Below are 24,966 nucleotides of genomic sequence, written 5' to 3'. Positions count from 1 at the left end.
TAGAGCCACCATCAGGACTATTGGCCCACAATGCCTATTGAGGACGTGTGGCAAAATTTTGTTTATTTTCATGCATGGGCAGATTTCTTAGGAAGAAGCAGAGGAATTATAGCTGCTGTGCAGCTGCGAGTTGGGGACGGGCATTTTGAGGGGGAGGAAGAAGAAGAAGGAAGAAGAGGAGGAAGGTGAAAAAAACAAGACAAATGCAGTCCATCAGCAGAACATCCCGGACCAAAGTTATTAAACCTTAAAGTCACGCGTCTCTAATCCACACAGCGCAATGGCTGAGTAGACATTAGCATGTTTATTCTGCATCACCCAGGACTCAGACTCACAACTTTAAACACCAAGGGCAAGTCATGATCTTGCTAAGCAAGAAACAATTTGTTAGTTTGGTGTCAGTTGAGCAAAAATGGAAGAGTAACAAATTCCAATGGCCATTTGTCTTAACTGTAAAATACAAACAAAGTAACAAGATAGTTGCCGAAGGGGAATAAATAACAGCACTTGTCTATTAATTTAGTTGAAGGAGCCTTATATTCTATTCAATTTAGTGGGGCTTTATTGGCATGGGAAACAGACGTTAACATTGCCAAAGCAAGTGTGAAATAAAAACATGTACATAAACAGAAGAATTGTGGTATACAGAAGTAAAAAAAAAAAAATGTAGACTTGCAGTTAAAAATTACAAATAAGTGAGAACTATATAAAACCTGCAGCAATGTGTGTGTCTGTGTGTGTCTAGTCACACACTGTACTCCTTCTCCTAGGAGTATTTTTAGAGGTCATTTAGCTCTTTGAAATTTGAAATTAAACTTGAGTTAAACTTGTTAAATTAAATGCTCCTTATTTCATTGAATGTTTTACATTCTCCTCACAACAACATTAGTGTTTTTTAAACCATTTATTAAATGTTCATATACTGCTTATACATGCTAAATTGGGGGTTACAGTAAGGTGTTACCAACATATCAAAATCATGCTTTGAATTTAGTTTATAAGGGTTACAATTAAATTTGGGGCAACTATTTTATAACATTGTGGGAACCTGGATGCTGTGTCACAAAACAGGGATTGATTTAGCTGGCTTAACTTTGCTGTGCAAGCCCTCTAGATGTTGCCAGATCACTGACTTGCTCTAAACACCTGTATTTTGATTACAGTTTCCAGAAAAAAGAGACCTGTAGTCATGTTACGTGCATCTCTCCCATACTGATTTAGTGGTGTATACACAGTGGACCCCCTTCCATTCCAACTTATATCACTGACGTGAAACATACAAGAACCCTTTGTCACCTTCTCCTCAGTGACGGACACATGTTTTTAATGTAACACCTCATTCCAACATACTATTTTTTTCTTAAGCCTTAGGGACTTAAGGCCTTGACAGTAAGGTAGGATGATTTGTCAAACTTTAACACATGAATTGTCAAATAGCATTCTTTTCTCCTTGCTACACAAAGTATTTATTCTTTGACATATTGAGTACAGTACTTTGATCAAGTCATCTGATGTCACCATAGTTTATGTTGTATCTTAGTGCACTTAAAAGGGATTTTTGGTCAGTGACTCTAACCTGTATGTATACAGCTTGTATGAAATAGGTGGATGACTCAGTGTCCGTACCTGAGGCTGCTGCAGCAAAAGCACATAATTGCTATTGGTATTCTTTGACTTATTAAAAGGTAGCATACAGGGCTTCATCATTAAGTACATCAACTAGACATCACTGAAGCTGGTACAGAGCTGTTTTCTCTTTCTCAAAACTTGGTTACTTGAGACAGGAAAAGGACATTGTGAAATGGCTATAAAATTACTTATACTTATAACAGATAACAGGTTTCCTTTTCCTCCTAAAGATGTAACGCTCCTCCCTTCAGCTGTGCCTGAGTTTGACAGCTTTGGTCAAATGTGGTGAGTAAAATACATCAATTTCTCATTTGTGAAATATTGGCTAAATTTACCTCAAACTGATATAAAACTATATTTAGAGTTTGGAGGGGCAAATCTCTCTTTAGTGGAACTAACAACTCAAAGAAACATGACAAGGGAATGTAAAATCTTAATCTATTAATTCTCATATAACTGTAATGGAGTAAAAAAATAAATTTCCTGAAATGTTGTGGAGTAGAAGTATAAAGTAGCCTAAAATGGAAATTAAGTACAGTACTCGTATTATGTACTCATTTATTTTCCACCACTGTTAATAGGTCCCAGTAACTGTATTCCTCAGGCAGGGCTGTATTTCATTACATAATGCTAATAAAGCCACATTTGATGCTTTTTGTATCTTTTGGCTCCTGCAACATTCACTGTTTGCTGGTTATATTTCGGTTCCAGCTGCTGTAAGAGAATGGTGCTATACTGGCTGTGGTAAGTAAGGAATGATACATTAGTTTGTGGTATTAAGCGCTCCTCTAACTTTCATAGAGTACACCCTGACCTACTGGGGGGACATCTCCGTTTCTTTCTGTGGAGAACAAAGGCTACTTCCGGGTTGGTGTCCACTGGGTCCATGTTGGCCAGATCGTAGTGCACAATCTAAGAACCCAATTGCAGAACACTAGGAAGTGGTACTTGGATTGTGGTAGCAACAGTTTTTATTATAACACTGCAAGCAATCACAGGTGGATATACACTCTTCCAGAGCAGCGAATCCGGTGTAGTCCACTGTAGCCAGAGAGGACGTATTAGGCCCGGTCCTAGGAGAAACAGCAAGGCTCCGAGGACGGACACGGTGAGTGTTGGTTCTGGCTTGGCTTGTGTAGCGTGATGGACAGAACCGGCAAGGCAGCTTATTCGTGTGGTGAGGCAGGCCGGACAGGAAAGACAGCTGGCTCTTGTGGGGAGGCCAATAGGGCAGGAAAGGCAGCTGGCTTGGGTAGCGTGGCAGGCAAAGCAGGCGGGCAGCCTTGCAGAGATCGGGGAGGATACTGTGGCTGTGATCACTAGCAGGGAATAGCTCTGTGGCAGAGACAGACAGACAGGCGAATAACTACAACTTAACTTTGGTTGAGGTAGGAGCTGTGACGAAGGTATCGTACAAGTGTACGGAGACGATCTGGTGCTGGTATAGTGGTAGAGCCTGGTAGATATACTGTGGAGACTGATTGGATGATGGACGTCAGGTGTGTACCAGTACACACAGGGAAAGGAGAGCACACTAGAGCACACAAGGGTCAGGAGAGAGGCGGCTAACTATGACAGGTAGAGATCTAGAGCAGGATGCATTGCACTGGCTATGCTTAAAACTGGTGCCAAGGAATGTACTGCATGTACATACATGCCCTGGGACCAACAGGTGATGTTAGGGTGACACCTTACTCAAAGCTTGAAATATTTTGCCCAGGGGCAAACATCAGATGTCACCCTAGTGTTGACACTAAGGTGACATCTGAAGTGTTGAGTGCCTTGTGAACGCACCTGAGACATGTTCAATGCAAACATAATTGAGTCAGAAAATATTATGCTGTGACCTTGTGATGTATCCTGTCATAAGAGTAGAGGCTTTGTAATTTATGTCACTCCTGTGCTCAGATAGGTTCTTGGCAGTGTTCTTCTTACAGTCTGTGTGTGCATTTTGAAGTTGAGGTTGGGTTGAGGTAAAAAAAAAATAGACTTTGTGACCACTCATGGTGATGTTATGTCGCTCCTTTTTATGATCATGTTGGCATCAACTAAGGATGCTGTTATTTTGGTGCATTTCAATCCACGTGACTTTCATTTAATCACAAATTTTTATTTCTTACAACTTTTCACAGAAACTGAGGTTAATATAAACCATGCCATCTCTATCAATGACCTTATTGTAAATGTAGACCTCACAAAGTTCTATCGGTACATGGGCTCCCTGACCACCCCCAACTGCAGCAAAGTCTGGTCAGTAGGGCAGCCTGGAAACCTTCCTTTTGCAGGATAAGAGAAGGAAAGGCCATGTTTACCCAACACATGCCCCTCAGCAGAAAGAGGAATGTAAAGCAGCAAATCACATAAAACACAAAAACAGAGAAAAGTAAGAACAAAATACGATAAAAAGCCAAGTAAAACAAAAGAACATAGAATAAAATAAAAGCTGTGAATCGTGCCTAAAATAGAACTCATTTTAAAAGATGCAATAATCGATAGTTTTACAGTAACAACAACGTATCACATGACAATGTGAAAGGGGTGGTTCGTAGTGATGCACCTACAGAGAATCATCACCTGAATCTGCAGCTCCTCTTGGCTTTACAGAGCTTTAGAGTGAGTTTCAGCTCATTGTTTAGCTGTCTGGCCCACAACTGCTTTGGTTAACTCTCATTGCTCTCATAGAGACAATATAGGCCACAGCAGGCAGCTGTTATTAGCCAAAAAGCCCTAAAAACTACTTACTCAGCACCAAATGGCAGAGATGCAGTTAACGACTAGCTGGTGTACATAGTGGGGCAATTAGCAGCTAAAGATCCAGTTATTTCCCTATAGATATAGTTGGTAAAGACCAAAAACAGAAAACACAAAGAGTGAAAATTGAACTTAGATTCGCCAGGTGGCCAGAAACACGACTCCAAATGAATGATAATGTTGCTTCGTAACAGCTAGATATGAAAATAGACAGCTGTATGCTAATAAGACAAGACAACTTGTTTCCGCTTCCTACAAGTAGCCAGATAAATACATTATTGCAGATTTAACTCTCTCTCTCTCTCTCTCTCTCTCTCTCTCTCTCTCTCTCTATATATATATATATATATATATATATATATATATATATATATATATATATATATATATATATATATATATATATATATATATATATATATATATATATATATATATATATATGAGCAATGACCCATCATCCAGTGTGGGTCCTTAGGCAAGAACCTTCACGCTGCTGCCTACCTCATGATGATGAGTGACAATGGAATATATGACATGCCGGCTCAGACGTGGTCCGGCCAAAAAACAAGGTCTGCGTCAGGTGTTGGGGAACCAGGGCATCGAGACGACAAATGGGCTACTGGAACAAGGTGGAGATGGGCGAGATGCGATAATAAGGCTCTGTTGGAATGCTACTACTCCAGTAACCCTAGTCAGAGGGCTTACATGCACATGATGTGGGATGAATGGTTACTTCGAAACCCATAATCAAGGCTTACAGCGAAGCAACTAGTAGCTCAGTGTTCCAACATCCACAAGCGGCAACTGCTATCACAAATTGAGATTGACCAGATACAACACAAATGTTACGGCAAGGGAGAGCCAGGACAACAGGTCAGAGGGGAGCAACCAGCAGCTCCCCAACCAGAGATTGGGTACGAAGCCCCAAGAGAAATCATGCTGAACGAGGCAGCGACTGACCTGAAAGATAAGATTATGGCGAGGATGAATACAAGGCAACCCCAACGCCAACTACAACAGCTAAGTGAAGTACCATCAGAAAGTCTCCTAGAAGATGTGAATGCAGCATTGAGAGCGATCCCTACCACAACCATCACTGAAACCAATGAGCTGATATACGCCTCAGCAGCAGTGATCCTAGAGATGCTTGGCTACAAGAGCAACCATGGGAGCCATGAGAGACAGTACCCACCATGGAAACGAAGGTTGGAGGCAAAAATCAAGGAGGCCCGGAGAGAAGTGAGCCAACTGACAGAGGCTGAGAGAGGTGCAATGAGAAGACAAGTACCCAAGAAGTACAACCAGATGCCCATACCTGAAGCACTCGAAACTGCGAAACAAAGGCTCCATGCCTTGGGCAGCCGCCTAAAGAGATACACGAGAGATAATGAAGCCAGAAGAATAAACCGGCTGTTCGCAACTCAACCTGCGAAAGTGTACGCTCTGAGAAAGGACCACAGCAACCTCCCTGAACAGAATCCAGTCACCATCACAGCGGCAGACATCCAAGAAAGAGTCTCAGGTATGAAGAACTGGACAGCACCGGGACCTGACAGGATCCACACCTACTGGCTAAAGAAGCTCACTGCACTCCATGAGCGCCTAGCAGCACAAATGAACCAGCTGCTAAGAGATGGGACGCACCCTGAATGGCTTACCGAAGGGCGCACAATCCTGATCCTGAAGGATCCTGCAAAGGGTACAGTCCCATCCAACTATCGGCCAATAACCTGTCTCTCCACAACATGGAAGCTCATGTCAGGCATCATCGCGGCTAAGATAAGTGGACACATGGATCAATACATGAGCAAAGCGCAGAAGGGCATTGGCAGAGGAACCAGAGGAGCCAAACACCAACTCCTGGTTGATAGAACAGTCACCCAAGACTGCAGAGCCCGACACACTAACCTGTGCACTGCCTGGATTGATTACAAGAAAGCATATGAGTAACATAAACTTTTATCTTCAAATCTATTTAGTGATGTCTGTGACTCTCTCTGATGCTATGTGTCCTTTTGTTATGTCTGTCAATGCTTGTTTTTCTTTCTGTCTGTTGTACTCAGGTCTCTCTTGCAAAAGAGATATTGATCTCAGTGAGATGACCTGATTAAATAAAGGTTGTGTATATATAAATGAGATATAAATATCTTGTGGAGGAATGGTGTTCATCCCTCCAATAGAGTTCCACAGACTTGGCAAGAAGCACTGAAGCTGTTCTGGAGGCTCGTGGTAGCCTGACTCCATACTAAGACACTTCATGTTGGTTTTTCCTTTCATTTGTCACCAATCTGTAAGTACAAGGGAACAAGATGTGATATTTTTCAACTAAAGTGTACATATTCTGTTATTACAGGGTACAGTTGTTTGTTCCAAAGTAAAAACGTAAATAATAATAATAATAATAAAACTTTATTTATAGAGCACTTATCAAAACAAAGTACAAAGTGCTTCACAACAAGAAAAATAAAATACCACAGTGAATGACGAAATATAAAGAAATAAAACACATAAAATACACAAAAGCAATAAAGTAAACAGTAAAATAAACAGCCAGTTCAGGTAAAATCAGGATATGCTTTCAGATAAAAATGTGTTTTGAGACGAGACTTAAACGAAGACACTGACTCAGACAACCTAATTTCTTCGGGCAAGTTGTTCCAGAGCCTCGGGGCCCTGATAGCAAAAGCTCTGTCCCCCTTAGTTTTCATCCTGGACTCAGGAACAGTCAGGAGACCCCTGCCCGAAGATCTCAAACTACGTGAAGGTTCATAAGGGATTACAAGGTCTAAAATATAGTCTGTGTACCCCTTATTTATGTAGTATGTACCCCAAACCAAAAAAAAAGGAACTATGTAGTTAGCCTATCCTCTTTTTGTTGTCGTCTGTAATCTTCCAGTGTTGGTAAGTAGTATGGTAATTTTGAAATAAATTACACAGCCGATTTATAAAATGCTACAGAACTCATCATCCAATCTTCCCTCAAACTTCCATCTTTGTTCTAATAATAGAATAGGTGCCTGTTAGTTAAATTCTTGAAGTTCCCAGATTGTTACTCCCTTACTCCCTAACTTCACATCTTCCATTGTACCTACATTTATGTATCACTAGTAATGTACTGGTCATGCTGTGTAGTCATGCTGTACGTTGCGGGCTGTAATTTAAAGCTTTACTGTTCATTGCAGCCTATTTTACATCCGACATTAAGTTGCAGCTCCTACACTGATCTACTTCACTAATAAACCTAAACAGCAGTTAAAATGAGCAGTTAACAGTCATTATATTGACTGCATCATCAATCTGTCAATATGGATATGGAAGGTGTCGTTTGCTGTGTTTCGTCCCAGTGTTTCGCTGTATTTTCTCCCTGCCATCATCACAAGTTTAACCAAGTTCTCCAATCTGAGTGGTGAGGAAATGGACGGGAAGCTTCTTATTTCCGTTATTTCCATTTACACAAGAAGGATAAGAAAATAATTTATTCATTGCTTGGTCATACTGTACAGCTGAACCAGTAAAAATTGCTTTGATCTATGGCAAGTGGAATCACAAACAGCTACACAAGCAACGACTGAGCGTCACCAGAGCACATAGACGAGTGCAGGGACATAATGGTAGCCTACATGCTGATGTCTGGTTCAATTATCATGTTTGATAATCAGGCTTGTTTTATTTTCTGACTGTAACAACAATAGAAAATGTTGCATGTGACTAGAAAACAAAAAGATAGTTTTGAGTCATGTGTTGCAGAATGATACATGTAATCTTTCTCTCCATCTTATCTACTTGACAGCCATCAGCACTTGGCAGATAGTAAGGCGCACGTGTCTCACATGCGTGTGGCCTGTTCTTGGCTGCGTGCGGTGACTCAGTAGGTGCATGACTCTTTAAAATCAACTTCAAGCATACCAGTCTGTGAAACACTTAAAACAGTTTGAGAATTGTATTTTAGTAAAGCAACACATTTAAATGCTCCAAAAGTAAGGGCTTAGAAATTGCCATGGAGTTGCAACAACACCTTTTTGACATTACATTATAATTTAAAGGTGTTAATGTCCTGTTTTAATTGAAACATGTAGATTTACACAGTGTAACATGATAATCAAGGAGGAAAATTGTACAATATGTACATTACTTTAATGTTGCAGCTGGTAAATGTGGCGCTTACTTTACTTTTTATACTGCTGGGTAGCTTGTGATTTTCACCCCAGGGATCAATAAATACTTATCTTATTCTAATAATACATAATTTATTTGTTGATTATATTTTGTGTTATTAATCTGAATCTGCAAAGTAACTAGTTGTCACAGTCTGTCATGTTCTCTCCAGCCACTACACTACACACACCGCACTCCCTCACCCGATTACTAATGCCTATCATCTGTCACTCATTACACACCTGCACCTTATCAGCACTCCACTCCCCTATAAAGCACTACTCCTCACCACAGTCAGTGTCCGGTCTCGTTCGAAGCAAGGACAGATCTTGGTCTCCGGCATTCTCTACGTAACGGACTCCTCGACGAACTAACGTCTCACCTCCCGAACCTTGTTCCCTGCTCCTGTGTTCTCCAGCCTCCAGAGTGTGTCACTCCAGCTCCAGGTCTCGTGTATTGCCAGTCTCCTGTGTGGGTCGCTCCTGTTCCCGGTCCCGGGTTACTTGGCTCTCCTGTGTGCAACACAGTGTCAATAAACCATACCTGTATCATCACTGTGTCTCTGGCCTGTTCTGTCCTTAACACTAGTAACTAAAGACACCAAATAAATGTACTAAAAAGTCCAATATTTCTCTCTGAATCAGGATCAGCTTTATTGCCAAGTAGGTTTACACATACAAGGAATTTGCTTTGGTATTTAGGTGCAAAACAATAAACATAATAAAGCAAGTACTGCAGGTCAAGTATCATAAATATAAAATTGACAATAAGATATTAAAGAATATATATTAGAAGAAAATGATAAAGAATATGTACAAAATGACAGTTTACTTTCCACCACTGGTGATGGCAGGTATCCAGCTAAAGAGTGAAGAGTAGATACCATCTGGTTTAAATGCCAAACAGGCTCAAATGCCTTTTCTTATGCCAATGTTATACTAATTTTTTGTGATTTCAAGACTGTTTTTGTCTCTTTTGTGTGGGCTCCACATCACATGACTCTGAAGGCTCAGAGCACACAGCGGATTCAAAGAGATACCCAATGGAGGTAGTTATAACCATTGAACTACTGTGTTGTTGCAGCGAAGGCACTGTTTTCTAATAGATTTTGCTTTTGCCAGTGTGTACCACATGTGATTAATTGTGTCTTTATCCAGATGCACATAGTGAACAAGAGAAAGGATTTGACTCTGGATGAGGCAATCATGGCAGTGGTGTAGCTTACTTAGACTGGCAGATTATGCAACTTTACAGTCAAATGTTCCTTAATCATTCACCATGTTTGTCTCTGTAGACAAATCCCACGTCTGATATGGATGCCTGGAAAGAAATTTACCAATTACCTTTCAGCTATTCAAAACATCAGTGAGCGCACACTTGTTTCATTGCATATAACATTAAAACACTGAATGTGGACACACAAATGTGCTGCTACGTCTTGTGCATTTTTGCTTCCATGCAGGCTCAGAAGGTGAAGTCACAGAAGAGATCTCCATTGATGACTTGCTTGGTGATGTGAACAGAGCTGAATACTATCGCTACAATGGCTCCATAACCACCCCTCCATGTAATAAAGCAGTGGTTTGGACCGTCTTTAAAGAGTCTATCAAGGTGTACTGCAACCTGGTATGTGCCACTCATCATCTTCATCATCCTGAGTTTAATATGTAAGTATGTAAGTGTTTTTATGGACTTGCATTCAGTCCATCAGCAAACCAAACTGCTTTGAACTCAATTAAATTATCCCTTCCAAATAGTTCAGATATTATTGTGGTCGGATGTTACCGCCCACCTTCAGCTTCAAGTGAAGTGGCCACTTCACTTACCGACCTTTTTCACAATTGGGACTAAATCAGAGTTGGTTTTATTTGAAGACCTAAACTGGGACTGGTTATTAGCATCCTCCGACCCATTCAAGGACATTTGTGACTCTTTGTCTGGTACAGCTAATAAACCCGCCAACCCGGTTAAACCAAAAAGATCTGGTTGAATCCACACTACTTGATCTTATTTTAACAAACACACCCCACAGATTCTCTGTGGTTGGAACCTTTTGTAATGATGTTAGTCATCACTGTGGAGTTGTCTGTGTGAGGAACTTTAAGATTCCTAAGAGTAATCCACGTTTTATCTATAAAAGACAATTTAAACATTTTAATGGACAACCCTTTTGCACAATTAACAGTGACCTGGATATTGTCTCACAAATGGCTGATGTTGATCTAGTTTGGGATTATTTTAAATCCACTGGTTCTTACAGAAGAAATACATCTTTAAAAACAGGTCACAGATATATGTTTTGATTTTAAAAAAGGCTAAATAATTTCCTAAACAGCTTTTTACCAAACATCACTGAAACAGGAGAAAATGGTGCATTTGTTGGGAACTACTTTCGATGGCAGATTAATACACATTTGGTGTTAATTAGGGCAGTAGGTTTGTGAACAAGTAGTAGTTTGTGAACAACAATGGAGGAATAATTGACATTAAACTTTGACTACACAGGCAAAACTTGTGTGCAGGATCAATTCATTGTTCATTTTGGTCTTTTCATTGATTTGTTGTTGTCACAAGGGCTATGAGTCTGACACTGTTAAAACAATAAAACTTATCCTTGTTCCTTCCGCGACATCAGGTGGTTTGTTTCCCCTGATTTATTTATTGAAGTTGCAGCAGTGAAATCAGCTGCTGTCTGTTCTCGGTATGACACTTATCAGTGAAGATCAGGAAGAGATAAACATGTGACTGAGTGCCTTTTAAACAATGCAGTTCACAATCACAAGTGCCTTCATATTTTCATGTATTTTGGAATGAATTCTGGTAATGTGTAGCATTGAAGCACATGATATATAACTAAATATTGCCACTGGTGTCCACCCACTGGTTCTCAACGATAATTCAGATGAGAGTAATTGACAGTATTAATGATAGCAGGTAATCCTTCCACAATAGCAGCACCCTGTTTATAAAAAAAAATGTATTGAGTGGCTCACAGCCTTGATGACTTTGGCTAAATCAGGCTGATGGCGTTTACCTTATTTTCAAGTAGGGGCGATTTAAAGAAACACACACTATGGCACCAAGAAATATTTATGACAAAACATGATGTGATTATTTCACCAAATGATGTAGTGTTTTCTTTTCTTGGTTAATCCTGTCAAGACACAATGTGTGCGCATGACAGGCTTCACCATCATAACAGGTTATTCTGCTTGTCCAGGTTAACTAGTGCAGGGACATTTAAAGTAGTGGCCTTTTTTAACAGATGTATATCAAGTCAAAAGAATGGATCTAACTTCAGTCTGACCTAAATGAAAGCTAACATTTTCTTTAACCCCACCAGATGATGATGTTCCAGGCAGGATATCACAACATGTTTCTGTCTGCGCAGTCTCTTTATGACAGGACAATCTACACCACATCAGTGCCTTTTCAAATAATTTGCATTTGTGAGAAGGTTAGCTAACTAGAGCTGCTGTGAAGAGAAAAGTATATTGCACTAATTAGTGCACTGTCTTGCACTGTTAGTATGCAATCGTATAATCTCATAATCAAGATATTGGTGACTATAGGCTGACGAGGAAAGTTTTTAAAAGCTTTTCTTAATCTGTTTTTTTAAACTCCAAGGTGTTATCAGGCCCTCTATCCACTGTGCAACATGTAAGTATTTTGGACTAGTGAGTTAAACTCCTGTAGTACATCGTAGAAAAGGTTTCAGTCGTAGTCATCTGGACACTGTTTTTAGAATCAAGACGTTTCGGCTCCCATCCGGAAGTCATTCTCAATTGTGAAAAAATGGGACGGGAACTAGAAATTTAAGCTACTCTGTGTTACATAAGCCCTGCCCTCAGGAAAGACTAGTTCCCGTCGTTTGCAGATGCTAGTGCAAGTGTGACTGAGCCTAAGGCATGACCAGATCAGGTTCTTAAACGTTTAATAGGAGCACGCTTGTTCAGAGACACATTCTTGAATTATCACAGAAGTGAAGGAATGCAGAGTCTCGACAAAGCTTTGCTCTCCCTGCTCATACTGTAGGTAAAACAAGGCTCTCGCACTCACATATTGCTTTGCGCTGTGCAGAACTGTCTGGAGGCGTCTGTGGGAGATGCCACAAACTTCAAAGAGACACCCACACGAGCAACACTCACTGACCTTTGACCTGTCCTTAATATAACTGTCTCCCTGGTTTAATATTTTTGTTGTTACTTATACAAGAATGGAAAAAAACAAATAAAATTGAGAGTGGAAACCAAAAAGACTTTAAACAGACATTTAAAAAGTAGAGGTCTGTTTGGCAAATTATAGCATCTTTTGCTATAACTTTGATACTTACTTTTGTAAGTTGATGTCTACCTTTCTATCTTTGCCATCCTCATAACTGCTTAGTGAACTATTGACTACAGCAGTGGTTCTCAAACATTTTACATCATGCCCCCTTTCAGAGCCCCATCAACTGATATGATTTTTATTAATCATTAATAATATTTTGAGAACCACGACTAAAACAAGCCAAGTTGAATTTTACTGAAAACAAAAGATAGATACACTCTTACTGTATTTGTTTATTGGCCCTACATGAATCATATTCATTCAACATTCATACAATGTTGGCTCTATTCAAATGTACTGCTGATGTACGCTATGCGTCCCACAATGCAATACACAAATTAAATGGAGTAGCTGCTCACAGCTGGAAAAAATTTTAAGCAATTATGGATGGAGGTAAAACATGGACCATGAACCACGGACACATAAAAACAAAATAAACAAACAAGAAAACTATTCAATCTTTAGAAAAACATCTCGTTGGCTGTTTGTGACGTTTAATCGTCAGTTGCATTTCAAGGTCGTAGTTTGATTGGTTGGTGTATCTCTTCTATCATTTCCCATTATTACAAAATTATAAAAGTTTTGATTTTTTAGAGTAACGCTAATTTCTTGTAAACTAACTAGTACATTATACAGTTAGTATATAGTATGGAATGGAAATTGGACACTGAAATACTCTGAGCTTCATATGACTGAGTGAAAATCAGTTTTTCTGTAACTATGTGAGTACCACATTATACATAAATGTGGAGAAAGACATTTTCATAACATGAAATTATTGACTCACTGAAATGGATTTATTGTAGTTTGATTGGGTTCATATGACCTGCAATAAAGAAGCAGAGACATAAATCAAGGCACGAGTAATCTTTCTAAATGAAACAGGCAACAGGAGAGTTTGAATTAAAAGGGCACCTGTGTGGCTTGCTGTTTTACAGAGGAGTGATGAGTAATCATACTGGGACTATGTAGTCAACAATGCATGTGCCATTGCCCTCTGGACAACAGTCACCCAAAAAATGTCACTATATCACTAACAGAATGACGCACAGAAACAGCCCATACTGGAAACAAGTAATCCTCCAGAGACTGTCTCGCTACAATGGTTGTAGAGGCCTTCCAGTTACTAACTCAATAGCTTTAATAATTAAGTAATCATAGGTAATTGCAGATAGTCTGAGCCTTTTATTTCTGGTATCAGGGCACAACAATAAAACTGCTGGAGCTTAGTGTATCACAATAACAGCGACAATAAGTGATATTTCACTATTACTATGCACTATTACTTTATACCGTATTATTATCATCAACCGGTAAACCCACTTTGTACTTCACACTTATTTTAATTTTATACTTATACCCACTTGGTACTTAATTTATTTTCTGACCTGTATTATAGTGTATTATATTTTTTGCTTAGTACTTCTATTCCTGTGTGCACTGACGTGATAGTGAGCTGCTGTAACAAAAGAGTTTCCCCTCGGGGATCAATAAAGTATTTCTGATTCTGATTATTTACTGTACAATGAATCACAGAGGACTTTAATGATGTTTGCAGCAGTACGAGCCACTGACTCTGATGATCATCACGTCATTCAACATGAAAAAGAATCCATGTTGAGGTACTTACATGTCAAAAATAATAAGAAATTCACAAACTGCAGCTTATTGGCATATGGCCCTTATTTATCTATACTGCCCCTATGAATGAAATGATAATTAAAGATATACCACTAATGTTGTATTTTCTAGCCCTGTTGCTGCATCATGACACTTTCATCTTTATTTCTACTCAGATTATCTGAGGCATAGCTGTGTTTTGAACTGAAGGTCATCTGTGTTTATAAGTACTACTAGCAGCCTGACTTCCAGTAAAATATGATGATTTTTGGTTATTTCTTAGAAATGACAAAACGTTTTTCAAACTTAGACAAACTACCAGCTCAGCTGATGATCTGAAGAAAAAGAAATGTGTCTTTTGTCTTCAGAACACTTCTAAACTTTTTAGGATTCATTGTGTTTATGGTTCCAGACTCACAAAACCTGACTGCACTAATTTTTGCTCCTCAAAGAAGAACTGTCAGGTGACTGGGCTTCTTGAAAGCAGAATCACAATGAGCCTTTACAAAGACACCTGTGGATGTGAAGGAATGTGAGCAGCATGTTTTGGCGATGACAGTTTCACTGTAGCTGAAATAAAAAACAGGAGGAACAAAATTTACAGATGCTAGTGCAAGTGTGACTGAGCCTAAGGCATGATCAGATCAGGTTTTTAAGTGAAGGAATGCAGAGTCTCGACAAAGCTTTGCTCTCCCTGCTCATACTGTAGGTAAAACGAGGCTCTCGCACTCACACATTGCTTTGTGCTATGCAGAACTGTCTGGAGGCGTCTGTGGGAGTTGCCACAAACTTCAAAGAGACACCCACACAAGCAACACTCCCTGACCTTTAACCTGTCCTTAATACACCGGTCTCCCAGGTTTTAACATTTTTGTTGTTACTTATACAAGAATGGAAAAAAACAAATAAAATTGGGAATGGAAACCAAAAAGACTATAAACAGACATTTAAAAAGTAGATTGTCTGTTTGGCGAATTATAGCATCTTTTGCTATAACTTTGATACTAGGTTTTTGTAAGTTGTATAATCTTTCGTCTTCATTATTAGTTCTGGTCACCAATATGTCACACCTGCGTTGGCTCTACGTGCTGGTACATAGCCTTGGACGGTGTAGGAAACAAGGAATGACATATTGACATGTAATCATGCAGCCAGTAAAACAGTTTTTCTTTTTTTGAAGGTGTTATTGATAACATTTATATGTAGACGAATATTTTTAAAAAAGATTGTTACACTTGTAGAGTCCTGCTCCCACCATAGTTTGTATATTCCAGCTGTGTGTCACACCTCTTGTGTACAACACGTGCCAAAGTCTTCCGCAAAGGATACACCGGTGTATCCTTGCTCCTCCGGCAAGCTTCCTCTCTCCTCACTCCTCGAGATACATTTTAGGAATTGAGATGTCCGTCAACATGGCGCTCTGAGATCGACTTCCGGATCACAGGCAGGAATGACGGAGGAGCGAGAAGGCACAAAAAGAGAAGAGCTCCATCTGTAGGCTTAGGCTACCAGTAGTTTGCAGAATGTATTTCTTATGTTTTTATCATGGATGTATAATAAGACCTGGATCCGCCGCTCAGCCTTGCAGCCAATTCTTTCCAGTGGCCACTTGCGGTATTGCAACAAAAAAATCCCTCTGCGGCCCAAAAAACATTTTCCACATAGGCCACCATCATAAAAGAGACGTCTGTAAAACAGGATACCTCAAACTGCAAACAAGGTCACTTATGACTCTTTCTATTATGAATGTTTGATCCATGGAGGTTTTATATTTGTGAAACTTTCCACAAGCCAAGAAAAGCGATTTAGAAATATGTGATGTCATCACAATGTAAAGTCTATGGGACGAGCAGGAACTCATGGGCGGGGCCAGCAGGAGAAACACTACTGTGCATATTCAGTGAGCTGTGTACCCCAGAAGTAAACCCAGAAGCTAGAAAACTTTTTTGGCATATGCGCCAGGTGAATGAATAGGTGCCATTTTGGGGTCCAGTATCCAGTTCTTGTAATACATCCATGTTTTTTTTATAGTAACGTACTCTACTGTACTCTTTAATTGGATTAAAATGTAAATATTTATCTAATGTCTTATAATGTAAGGATGATTGAAATGTCCTTTTACGGTAAGTGTTGCAATATAGGGCCCCTATAATTACTAAATGATGGGGGGAAAAAGGGGTTATTTTCATTTTTTGGCTGCTGGGCCAGTGAATATACAAGGGGCCAGTAAAACTCTGATCTACTGGCCAAGTGGGCCAATGGGGAAAAATGTTACATGAAACACCACCAAGTAACCTAAATCTATAGCTAATGTATAGCTACAGTGGTGTGAAAAAGTGTTTGCCCCCTTCCTGATTTCTTATTTTTGTTTGTCACACTTAAATGTTTTAGATCATCAAACAAATTTAATAATTAGTTAAAGATAACACAAGTAAACACAAAATGCAGTTTTTAAATGAAGGTTGTTATTATTAAGGGAAAATACGACTCATCCAAGATGTCACAAAAGATGTCACCCCACAACAACATCCAAAGAACTGCAGGCCTCACTTGCCTCAGTTAAAGTCAGTGTTCATGACTCCACCATAAGAAAGAGACTGGGCAAAAATGGCCTGCATGGCAGAGTTCCAAGACGAAAACCACTGCTGAGCAAAAAGAACATTAAGGTTCGTCTCATTTTTGCTGAAAACATCTTGATGATCCCCAAGACTTTTGGGAAAATACTCTGTGGACTGACGAGACAAAACTTTAACTTTTTGGAAGGTGTGTGTCCCATTACATCTGGCGTAAAAGTAACACTGCATTTCAGAAACAGAACATCATACCAACAGTAAAATATGGTGGTGGTAGTGTGATGGTCTGGGGCTGTTTTGCTGCTTCAGGACCTGGAAGACTTGCTGTGATAAATGGAACCATGAATTCTGCTGCCAAAAACTCCTGAAGGAGGATGTTCGGCCATCTGTTCGTGACCTCAAGCTAAAGCGAACTTGGGTTCTGCAGCAGGACAATGATCCAAAACACACCAGCAAGTCCACCTCTGAATGGCTGAAGAAGAACAAAATGAAGACTTTGGAGTGGCCTAGTCAAAGTCCTGAGCTGAATCCTATTGAGATGCTGTGGCATGACTTTAAAGAGGCAGTTCATGCTCGAAAACCCTCCAATCTGGCTGAATTACAACAATTCTGCAAAGATGAGTGGGCCAAAAGTCCTCCACAGCGCTGTAAAAGACTCAGTGCAAGTTATCGCAAACACTTGATTGCAGTTGCTGCTGCTAAGGGTGGCACAACCAGTTATTAGGTTTAGGGGGCAATCACTTTTTCACACAGGGCCATGTAGGTTTGGATTTTATTTTCCCTTAATAATAACAACCATCATTTAAAAACTGCATTTTGTGTTTACTTGTGCTATCTTAGACTAATATTTAAATTTGTTTGATGATCTGAAACATTTAAGTGTGACAAACATGCAAAAAAAAAAAAAAGAAATTAGGAAGGGGGCAAACACTTTTTCACACCACTGTATATGTTGCAAAATAATTTACTCTATCACGAAAGATTCATCACTTGACATGACTGAGTCTGTCTGAGTCTCACTAAATGCGAACATGATATATGCAGGCTGTGCAACGAACAGGCAACCACTGGAATGGAATGGGAGGGGGGAGGGGGAGTGCGTCATTTAGTAGCTTATCAATGCTATCAATAGCACCTTCAAGTAAAAACTGAAGTAGCGTGCCATCTAAATGACATCAGGAATTTCCTATCTGGCTCAGATCTATCTGTCTCTGCCTGCTGGGCTATCAACCTATCCATCCATCTTTCTGTCTGTATGTACATTTATGTAATCATTTTAAATAACTATCACATGCTTCGTACACCCAGTCATCCACCCCAATCAGGAAATTCCTAGGAAACTGTATAACGTTATGTCACACTGCTTTAACCTTTGCTACCTCATTATTCGTACATCCTCAAGTGGTTGCTTATCGATTTAAGCATTTTAAGGGTTTGAACAATGACAGATGTGGAAATTGTATTGTTTGGTCTTTGTAGTTTTAGAAATGTTCATCTCAAGCAAACATAGTTTTCCACAGCATAAAGCATCTGTGAGATCTGCAACAGAACATACTGCAAGCTCAGACACTAATTCCCTTTTTTAGTTTCCATTATTTTCAGATACCATTACTGTTTTTGTTCTACTGTATCATAGTATAGAGAAATAGTTGACATTGAATTAAATAGTTCACAGCATTATAGCAAGTTTCAGCTCATTGTTTAGCTGTCTGATTGCTTTACTGTTTTGGTTCACTCTCAACGCTGTTACAGAATTGTTTATGGACACAGCAGGCTGTCTGCAGCGAAAAAGCTCTAAAAACACACTGTACACTACCTGCTGAGCACCAAATAGCAGACAGACACATGAACATGGTGGAGCATTTAGCTGCTAAAGAACCAGATACTTTCCTCTGGAGTTGGTAGAGACCAAAAACAGAGCTAAAAGAGTGAATATTGGACTTACATTCATCATGTGGCCAGAAACAAAACTCCAAATGAATGATAATGTTGCTCCCTAATTGATGGACGTGTAAATAAGCAACTGTATGCAAACAAGTTTGCCATATCAACTTAAAAGGTGATGGTATGTCAATGTTGTCTTCAATACTTTGAAGTATTGAAGTAATAAGTTTGTACTGTCCCCAAGAGGCCAAAAAATCAGTTATTGCAGGTTTAACGATACCAGCGTATGATAAGAGAAGAACTTTATTTTTGAAATGGCAATGTCGTCCTGTCGATAGTGTAAAATAAATAAATTTAAAAAAATGCTTATTGTGTGTCTGTCTGGAGAGCATGGACCAACAACATATATAGTCATTTACCCAGCAAATATTTTGAGGTTCAAAAAAAGTTTAAACAACATCTAAACCTAGTTGTTGTCAAGGGGTTTAAATAGATAGCCAAAATGAAAGTTGAACCGACTCAGGTTGCAATGTCGACGTCATCTCACCTGCAGTCTTTCACTACTCCACAATGTCAGGTCTCAACGTGTAGTCTTTAACTTTTAAAAATTATTCAATTTCTATATCCTGACATGTTTTGTGAATAACTGTCTTGCAAGAATTTCACCAATGCTTATGTTAACATCAGGGCTAAGTACAACCACTTAATATTCAAGAATTCCTGCACACAACATCTGTCAGATTAACTTTTTAATGTAAAATAATCAATTAATATATACAAATTATTATTATCTATTAATATATATTAATAGATATATTATTATAAATAGGTGACTATATATTAATTAATTAAAGACCATCTCTTAGAAGTCCAACAGTCTGCACTCCTGGTGTGCTGGAAATCTTGAATATTGCATTATTACTGCTCAATGAATGCATTTTCACACAAATGCAATGCATTGAGAGGAACTGGTTTTGGTAAAAAAAAAAAAATGGTACGGTTGACACACATGGCACAAGTACAAACAGTTTAGTTAATTTTATTTGTGCAAACAAATCCATAGATACTAACTTTACAATATTATTGTACAGGTTCTTTAAGTGTGATGCATATTGAATAATCCACTGAACTAATATAAACTAATCTGGACTGCCTGGCGCCAACGTTACCACTTCCTCATTCTCCCTCCGCCCTCCTGGAGGATGTCGTGGGCTGTGCTGTCAGCTCTCCAGCTTTTCACAGCATCTGTGGAGGCAAAACAAGCAGTTCAGATCTCCCTCCACACGGAGAGCGCTAGTTAGTGAGCGCATAGCATTAGCTTGGCCATAATGTCCTAACGTTAGTTAGAAAAGCATGCACTTTTAATGTGCCAGTGGGCACATCACGCAAACCAAATGCCACTTTTAATAACTCTGAAATTTGCAAATGAACGCTTAAAAATCGTATAATGTTCTACATTAATAAATAACTTACCGAAATGTGTAAAGAAGCCTTTGTCGCGTGCTGTTTGTGCTGCTCGAGTTAAGAATATTCTGTGACTCTCTTGAAGGATGCAAGACATGCGCAGTAGGGTTAAATAAATACTTGTTCCTGGAAAGGTTCATGTGGAGGAAACAGGCTAGACATTCAAAACTCACCTGCGTTTGCTGGACATCTGCAAAGCCTTATATATGGTCATTAACTCCTGGTGCATAAAGCAACAATAGTCTACATTGTTTTGATGCAGAAGAAATACGTTTTTTTTCTCATTTTAAAAACTAACTGGGATGACGGAAAAAAATATATAGGCTACTCCTGAAAAAGGGCTCAGTCTATATCAATCTATAATCAGCTTTTTCAAAGTGGCTGCAATTTTATTTTACAGCATATAGTGTATTTATATTGTACATGTAACAGCAATACTGGCAGATTTATACGCCCTGTTGTTAGTCATTAAACCAGTTTCCCTGGAATAATTTATTTCAAAAACCTCCTCTGCAAATCAGCCCCCGAAAAATCTTGCAGGGAGGTAAAAGCTAACACAGAGAGGCGGTGTCAGACCAGCTGCTGGATTGGCTGAGCGAATATAAAGAGGGAGGATGAGGCTCTAAAGCCACTAACAGACAGAGAGGAGGTACAGGTACATCAAAGGTAAGACACACTTCAGGTCAACGGATTCAGCTGCAGCCAAAACACCTGCTCTACTTGTATGAAACGGACTCCTGTTTTTTTTTTTTTTTAGCACAGCTTAGCGGCTCTGTTGTCTTATTCACAATAGGTGGTAGCATTTTCAAATTTCACATTAGTTTATGATTATTTCAATAATTTTACAAAGTAATACATTTAAAATGTGTGCATTGGTAGCGTTTGGCTTTTGCCAATTTGAAACCCACTAAAATCTGTTAAATTATGCTAATTCAAGTTGATTTTATTGTCTTATTCAGATATTTTGCATGGCCATAGGTGCATTTTCTTGCCGGGGATTTAATGTGGGTCGTCATTTGTTTTGGTGAAAAAACTGGTGAGTTAGTTTTTGTCTGTTATTCTAGATGAACTGGCTTGTAGCTGCGCTTACTGTGTGCGTCCTCGCACCCACCGCCCACTGTGCCTCAAACGCCATAGGTGGGTATTTAAAGTATTTGTTTCATCTCATTTATATTGACTCTTTGGATAAACAGTAGACTGTTTGTCATGAATAAGTGAGTGACTAAATGCTCTTTTTTTCCTCCTCCAGCCTGGTGTTATCATCTGCCAAGCTGCAGTGAGTAACCTCCCTTTATCTCTAAATGGCAACAATATCATTTTAACATCTTGACAGCTGCTCCACTCCAGCTACTAAAAGTCTTGTTCCTATCTCTAGATGATGCTACCTGGCCAACTATTGCTACTAAATTTTGCAATGGCACCCGACAGTCACCCATTAACATCGTCTCAGCGTCTGCCAAACCCAACTCCAACCTGACTGCATTCACCTTTAATAACTACAACAGCAGCACCGCCCTGAAAAAGATCCAAAACTCTGAAAACACAGGTGAGGAGTGTGTCTGTGGACAGAAACCCACATAATGGTGCCAGATGCTATGCTAATATTTGGTTATGTAAGATGAAATCTTTTCAATATTGTGCTTCTTTTTAAGTTGCAAGTTATATTTTTCTTGAGGCTTTTAACAATGCAGCCTTGGAAGTAAGATTTCCTTCTCTGGGTGTGACAAGCAGTGGTGTAGCCAGGATTGTACACAGAAATGCAAAAATGATCCTGCTGGATTATTATTTTTTTATTTTTATCATCTTTTTTCCTAAAAGTAAATTCACTGGTCACAACATCTGACAAATAAACCCTTTTCTCCTGTTTCTCATCAGTTTTGATTTAATGGTCCATCCTCTTTTTCACCCTCTTCCAGTCAAAGTCACCTTTGGAAGCGGTGTTGGCATTTCAGGAGGAGATCTGTCCGAGGCCTACGACAGCCTGCAGTTCCACTTGCACTGGGGTAATGGCTCCTCTTCCCCCGGCTCCGAGCACACCGTGGATGGCAAGCGCTATCCCATGGAGGTAGTGTGCAGTCTTTGTTTCACGTTGAGCTAGAAATTAGAGTTGTGTCAATAATTCATATTAAAATATGTTTTCTGTACTTCATTCACCCAGTTACACATTGTAAACATCAAGTCCTCCTATAAAGGGAACACAACTCAAGCTATTGCAGACTCTACAGGACTTGCTGCTCTTGGTTTCTTCATTGAGGTGAGAAAAGATTCACTTAAGTTTATGCATCCTGTTTCTGTTAGGTTCCATGCAACTGTTGGACTCTCACTAGATCATTTAGGATGCTGTCTTTTAGTTTAATTTGTCACTCCATGATTTATTTATATCAAAGACCCATGATGCGCTTCTTCCTCCACTGAGGTGGGAAAAAAACATTTGAGCCTAATTAAACAATGTGTGGACTTTTCAGGAAATGTCAGGTAATGCTACTGGCCAGCCTGCAAGCTGGCGCACCTTGACCTCCTACCTGGCCAACATCACAAACAGTGGTAAGGAGATATTTTACTCGTTTCTTGTGGAAAATGTATCTAATGTGTCAGTTACAATGCCTTCATAGGTTCTGTTTTTGCCCTCAGGCCAGTCTGTTCCAATGGCACCTGGAATTTCACTGGATGATCTCCTGGTCGGGGTGGATCGCACCAGGTATTACCGCTACCTTGGCTCCTTGACCACCCCTGCTTGCAATGAGGCTGTGGTTTGGACTGTGTTCAAGGACTCAATCAAAGTCAGCAAAGATTTGGTGAGTTTTTCTGGTGCTTCTTTAAGTGTAATGGCCAGGACGGTCAGCGCAAATGCTCTATCTGTGCTTCATGCAGCTAACTGGCTCAATATCTTGTCTCCAGATTGATCTCTTCAGCACAACATTACACGTCTCCAACAGCACATCACCTTTAATGATAAATGTCTTCAGAAACATCCAGCCAGCGCTACCAGTTACAACACAGCGTGCCAGCAGCAGCTCCACCTCCACAACCTGCTACTCTCTGGCGCTGATGGCCCTGAGCCTTGTCCTGGGGAGGAGTTGGAGCCAATGAACGACTAATGAAAAACCACAGCTGTGGTGTCTCAGGAATTAAGGTGTTGCTGGTAAACTTGTTAGCAATTAAGGTTACGCACTCTTCATCATTTTTCCCTTTGATTCCCTTTAGCCTTGTCCAAATTGTTAATACATATGCACTGTTTATTAGTGCTGTCAATTCAGGATGCACATAAGATTGAGCTTTAACGTCGCAAGAACTTTGTTGCTTTCCAATGTAGCGCTATATATTAATAGTTCAAAAACATATCAAATCTGATGATGACTGCCTCGGTCTTATGTGGTTGTCCATCAAATTGCTTCCAGGGTTATGACAAGCTGCAAAGAATTATTTATCCATAATCACATTTAATCTGCTTGGGCCTCTTGCATACTGTATTTGTTAAGCATGATACGCACAAGAATTTAATATTTTGTTTTGTCGTATGAATAATTCAGGCACAGCTCATGTCTGTTTTTTGAGCTGCCAAAGCTACATTCAGGTGCCTGAAAAAAGGATAATAAGTTTACTGGGTAGGTGTTGTAATGGTAGTTTGGAAATCCAGCAATGTAATCTGAGTGTGACAGTATTTAATGTTGGCATTTATTAGTCTAGAGAGTTAGTTTTTTTTATTTTTAGTTTTTTTTTAATATTGTGTTTTCAGATAACTATTAGCAGTTGAAAATGTAGCCACATTGCCAAGCTGAGCACTCCAAATGAAACCTGTACTGCCTCTTTCAGTTGGTGTGATGAAGGATTGACTCAATCGAATGAACACCTTTATTTATCACAATAATATGCATTACATTTTTCCTTCTGCCCTGTGTTGCATATTTGCACATGTAACAGAACTGTGACCTCTTGATCTTGTTTAGTGTTTCTAAATTAAATTTTGGTGTCTATCTCTTTTCTTAAGTCATCTTAGTTTTACTTTAATAATGTGGAACAAACATAAAACATTTTGTATGAATGAATGGAAAATTTGTAATTAAAATTTTTTTTTAAACTGCACTGTGTAATGGCATCAAATTTTATCTCTATTGTTGCAGTTGGACCGAACTTGAGCCAGACACCTGAGACGTGGCATTTGAGAGCTTACCATTATAGTTCACAAAGCATTAGATGACATAAAAGCCAGCTATTCTTATCAAAGTGGGTGTACTTTATTTCAAAGATCACCCTTTAGTTCCAAGTTACTTTGCTCACTTGTAACTGATGTCTGTGAGGATGCAATTGTTCCTCATTATCAAACTGAATCAGTTCCACTTACAGCTTACCTAAACATTTCCTACTCAAGGATCAGAAAAAATACTCCTGAGCAAACTTAAAACTTCCTTGAATAACTTGAATGTGCTTTGAACAGACGATTCAATGGTTAACTAGAGGTATTGTGTGTCATGGTATTTCTAATAAAGATACCAATCAGTGGATGACTCATAAGAGACTGTCACTGGAGAATGACTAGCATGTACTCTATTGTAAATAT

The 24,966-nt window shown here is 39.3% G+C and overlaps 1 protein-coding gene and 1 long non-coding RNA gene across 4 annotated transcripts; one reads left to right on the top strand and one right to left on the bottom strand.

Moving 5' to 3' along the window:
- Positions 1–19,967: 19,967 nt before the first annotated feature.
- LOC122867673 lies at positions 19,968–20,878 on the bottom strand. The gene is made up of 2 exons (XR_006375972.1): positions 20,418–20,878; positions 19,968–20,189 (listed from the first exon to the last, which is right to left on the bottom strand). It is a non-coding gene; the product is annotated as an uncharacterized LOC122867673 (long non-coding RNA).
- A 138-nt stretch (positions 20,879–21,016) lies between these two features.
- On the top strand, positions 21,017–24,491 carry ca15b (carbonic anhydrase XVb). 3 transcript variants are annotated; one of them, XM_044178764.1, is made up of 9 exons: positions 21,017–21,074; positions 21,473–21,545; positions 21,658–21,684; positions 21,784–21,954; positions 22,325–22,473; positions 22,567–22,662; positions 22,874–22,952; positions 23,040–23,203; positions 23,307–24,491. In XM_044178764.1, exons 2-9 carry the CDS (start codon positions 21,473–21,475, stop codon positions 23,496–23,498), a joined length of 951 nt encoding a protein of 316 aa, XP_044034699.1. In that variant the 5' UTR covers positions 21,017–21,074; the 3' UTR covers positions 23,499–24,491. The 3 variants fall into 3 exon arrangements, with proteins under 3 accessions (XP_044034699.1, XP_044034700.1, XP_044034701.1); XM_044178765.1 differs by having other exon boundaries at positions 21,070–21,130; XM_044178766.1 differs by lacking the exon at positions 21,017–21,074 and adding an exon at positions 21,145–21,201.
- The last annotated feature ends 475 nt before the right edge of the window (positions 24,492–24,966 follow it).

The sequence above is a fragment of the Siniperca chuatsi genome, linkage group LG20, assembly GCF_020085105.1.
Source record: "Siniperca chuatsi isolate FFG_IHB_CAS linkage group LG20, ASM2008510v1, whole genome shotgun sequence".
Classification (NCBI taxonomy): Eukaryota; Metazoa; Chordata; class Actinopteri; order Centrarchiformes; family Sinipercidae; genus Siniperca; species Siniperca chuatsi.
This window is presented reverse-complemented; position numbering and strand designations above follow the sequence as displayed.